The sequence below is a fragment of the Etheostoma spectabile genome, chromosome 3, assembly GCF_008692095.1.
Source record: "Etheostoma spectabile isolate EspeVRDwgs_2016 chromosome 3, UIUC_Espe_1.0, whole genome shotgun sequence".
Lineage (NCBI taxonomy): Eukaryota > Metazoa > Chordata > Actinopteri > Perciformes > Percidae > Etheostoma > Etheostoma spectabile.
The window spans coordinates 27,257,760-27,260,870 of record NC_045735.1 but is presented as its reverse complement, the minus strand read 5'-3'; the positions used below and the strand labels follow the sequence as shown (position 1 = coordinate 27,260,870).

Sequence of the window (3,111 nt, the reverse complement as noted above, 5' to 3'; positions counted from 1 at the left end):
TAGATAGATAGATAGATAGATAGATAGATAGATGGATAGATCTTTCATTTTTGAATCAAAAATCAATATTGAATCGAATCATGAGCCTTAAAATTGGAATCAAATCGTGATATTTTCTGAATCGTACGCCCTAAATGCTTCTAATCCTAGTAATAAATCACCAAAATGTGTGTCTAGTAGTAAAGCTAGTGTCCAGACAGTATTCCTGGGAACACAAAATGATCATTCACATTAGAAATACAACATCAGAATCTAGCCTCGGGGGAGAACACAAAGGGATTTTTTTAAGAAGGCATTAGGTAGTGATTAGAGAAGCCATGACGACACTATTCTAGATAAGTTGTAAGGGCTTAAAACAAAAGGGGAAAGAGCATGGATGTTGAAACAAAGAAGCAGATAAAACTGCATGCTGAGCAGCTTTCAGGATGTGAGTGCAAAGTAGGTGCCTGCGTACATGCTTACCACAACTGCTCTGGATAAGTAAAGGTTAAATCTCTGCAGCGCCAGCATGATTGACCGGCTGCCCAGCTGGTTTTGATTCTGGTTATCTAATCTGAGACAGGAAACCAGCAGTGCTCTACATCCTGAGACCTGGACAGAGGTCTTGTGGAAGACACAACTCTCTTGTTTTTGCTAGGCTTTAATTTTGGAACATATGAACAGTAAAGACTGCATCTAGCCTTGACCCTCTCTTTCTTCAGATTGCAGGCTTTATCAACGCCATTCATCCATTTTGTGGCGACGCAGAGAACCTGACAGCCTTCCGCTTCTACGCCCTCAACCCCATCGTGGATCCCTGGGTCTTCATCATCTGCCGCAAGTCTGTGTTTCAACACCTTTGCTCTCTGCTGAGCTGCCGCTTTGGCAGAAAAGCTGTGAAGACGACGGCACACTGTGCTCTGTCTTTACCCCTAGACACTCACACTCAGAGCGACCCCAAAGACGGGAGAGTCCCACAGACCAACATGTTCTCCAGTTTACCTCTGTGACCCAACAGAAGCCCTTGGGCAGTGCTGGGTGACTGGAGGCACGGAGGCCTTGATGCCTGATAAAACATGGGAGCAAATATGTGAAAGGAAACATTAACATTTGCATACAGGACTCGCCATTTTAAGACCCAAACAAAGTATCCGTCACAATGGAAATATTTCAACATGAAGAAACTTTGGGAAAATATATTGCACTGGATTTTAAAAGTCCATTGACTAATGAAAGCTCTTCCCAAGTTTCATGGAGAATTGTACCATGAACAAACAGCACTGTAACTTAGCACTAAAAATTACATGAAACCATATCATGCCTATGAAAAATCTGAATATATGCACTCGGGTAAAAGCTATATGGGTAAACAATATGCATGAATGTATACTGTCTTCATTTTTCTCTCAGCCTTTTCTTTAAGACTACTAGGTGGTCCACATCGACTGATCCAAGACATGAGATGCAGGTCACACTTAACCTGAAGATTACATTACGTCATGTCATTACATGTCATTTAGCTGATGCTTTTTATCCAAAGCAACTTACAATTGTTGCATACGTCAGAGGTGTGTGTCATATCCACTGAAGATTAATTAAGAGTATCCTTTATGAAGATGACAATTTCTTTACAAATATAGTATTATGTCAGTGACAGGTGAATGTGATGTCCCTTGGTTTCCCAGACAAGGGGAAGTATACATAGAAACCATTAGCAGGCTAGTAGTAGCCTTAATCTAGAGTAGTTACCTAGAGACCCTTCCCTCTACCCCCCTTACTTTGAACTCAGCCTTCATTTTGATCTCAAACAGATACCTGTAAAATTTTGGGACTGCAATTTTGTGACTGCATCTTGCACGGCAGCATGCCAACATGCTGATGTTTAGCAGGTACAATGTTCCCCATCTTAGTTTAGCATTATCCCTTGTTAACATTTGCTAATCAGCAGAAGACCCAAAGTACAGCGGAGACTGACGTCATCAGTTTTGCAGGGATTTTGTCATAAACCAAAGTACTGAACAAACTTTTCGACCCGATGATGGCACTAAATGAAAATTGCAAAATTCACCAAAGTTGTCATAATTCATCATCTTAGCACCATAGAGAACTGTGCCAAATGTATGGCAATCCAAGCATATCAACCTCAGGGTGGTGTTCATCAAAAAGTCAGGGGATCACCAAAAGTCATCAGGCTTCATCTTCTCGGGAAACAAGAACGTCTGTACAAGGTTTCATGGCCATCCATCCTATAGTTGTTGGGATCATTTAGGGGTGGACCAACAGACATCTTCAGAGCAATGCCGCTAGCGTGGCTGAAAAGTGGTTTTCTAAAAGACAAATCTTGAATTTGGATAAATTACTTATTTACTATAGGATGCAAATCTGGCTTCCAGCTGTGTTGCATTTACATTGTTCCTGTGAAAATGGTCTTGGAAATGGGTACTTGTCTTGACTCATAGTGCAGCGCTGTTCAACCTGCACCGACTGTAAACTATGAAACGTGAATATGAACATTATATGGAAATATATGCAATAACAGTTTAGAATCACATCTTTTTGGTTGTTGTTGTCAGTTCAAAAAGGAAGAACCCGTTGTAAAAAATGATCCAAAGCTCTCTCGCGATCCTAAAATACAATGACTTAGTAAAAATAGCTCATTTGGAGTTTGTTTTAGGCTGAAGTTGATCTGTTGATTTTTGGAATGTTTACTTCAATCTTCTTTAACCAGAGCAGTTAATCCAAGATTTAGGACTATTCCAAAATCAGGTTTAAAGACTACTTTAGTCTAAAGCGAATATGTTCTACTCCTGTACTGCATGCACATTGGCTTCCAATCTTCCTTCTAGTTTTCACTGATTTCTAATCTACCTATGATGATTGCCTGTGAATGTTAAACTTTGCTGCTGCAAAATGCACTGTGACAATTAGTTTCATGTTGTTGTTGTTGTTGTTGTTGTTGTTGTTGTGACTTTAATACCGTTACTGCATTTAAATGTAGCGTATTTATGCCTTTTCTCTGTGCTATAATGTTGTGTATCCTTACAGTTGTGCTGGTTTGGTTTATGCAATGGACTGCAGAGACACAGGGATAACAGACGTGGGGATTTGAGTTCAGTTGTATATATATATATA

At 40.0% G+C, this 3,111-nt stretch overlaps 1 protein-coding gene across 1 annotated transcript in view; it reads left to right on the top strand.

Moving 5' to 3' along the window:
* Positions 1-3,111, top strand: part of ptgir (prostaglandin I2 receptor) — a 40,239-nt gene that overhangs the window by 36,437 nt on the left and 691 nt on the right. Inside the window, exon 3 of the mRNA XM_032508430.1 lies at positions 702-3,111. This exon is cut by the window's right edge and continues 691 nt beyond it. Coding sequence (XP_032364321.1) covers positions 702-989 — 288 coding nt within the window. The 3' untranslated portion in view covers positions 990-3,111. The remainder of the gene's footprint in view (positions 1-701) is intronic.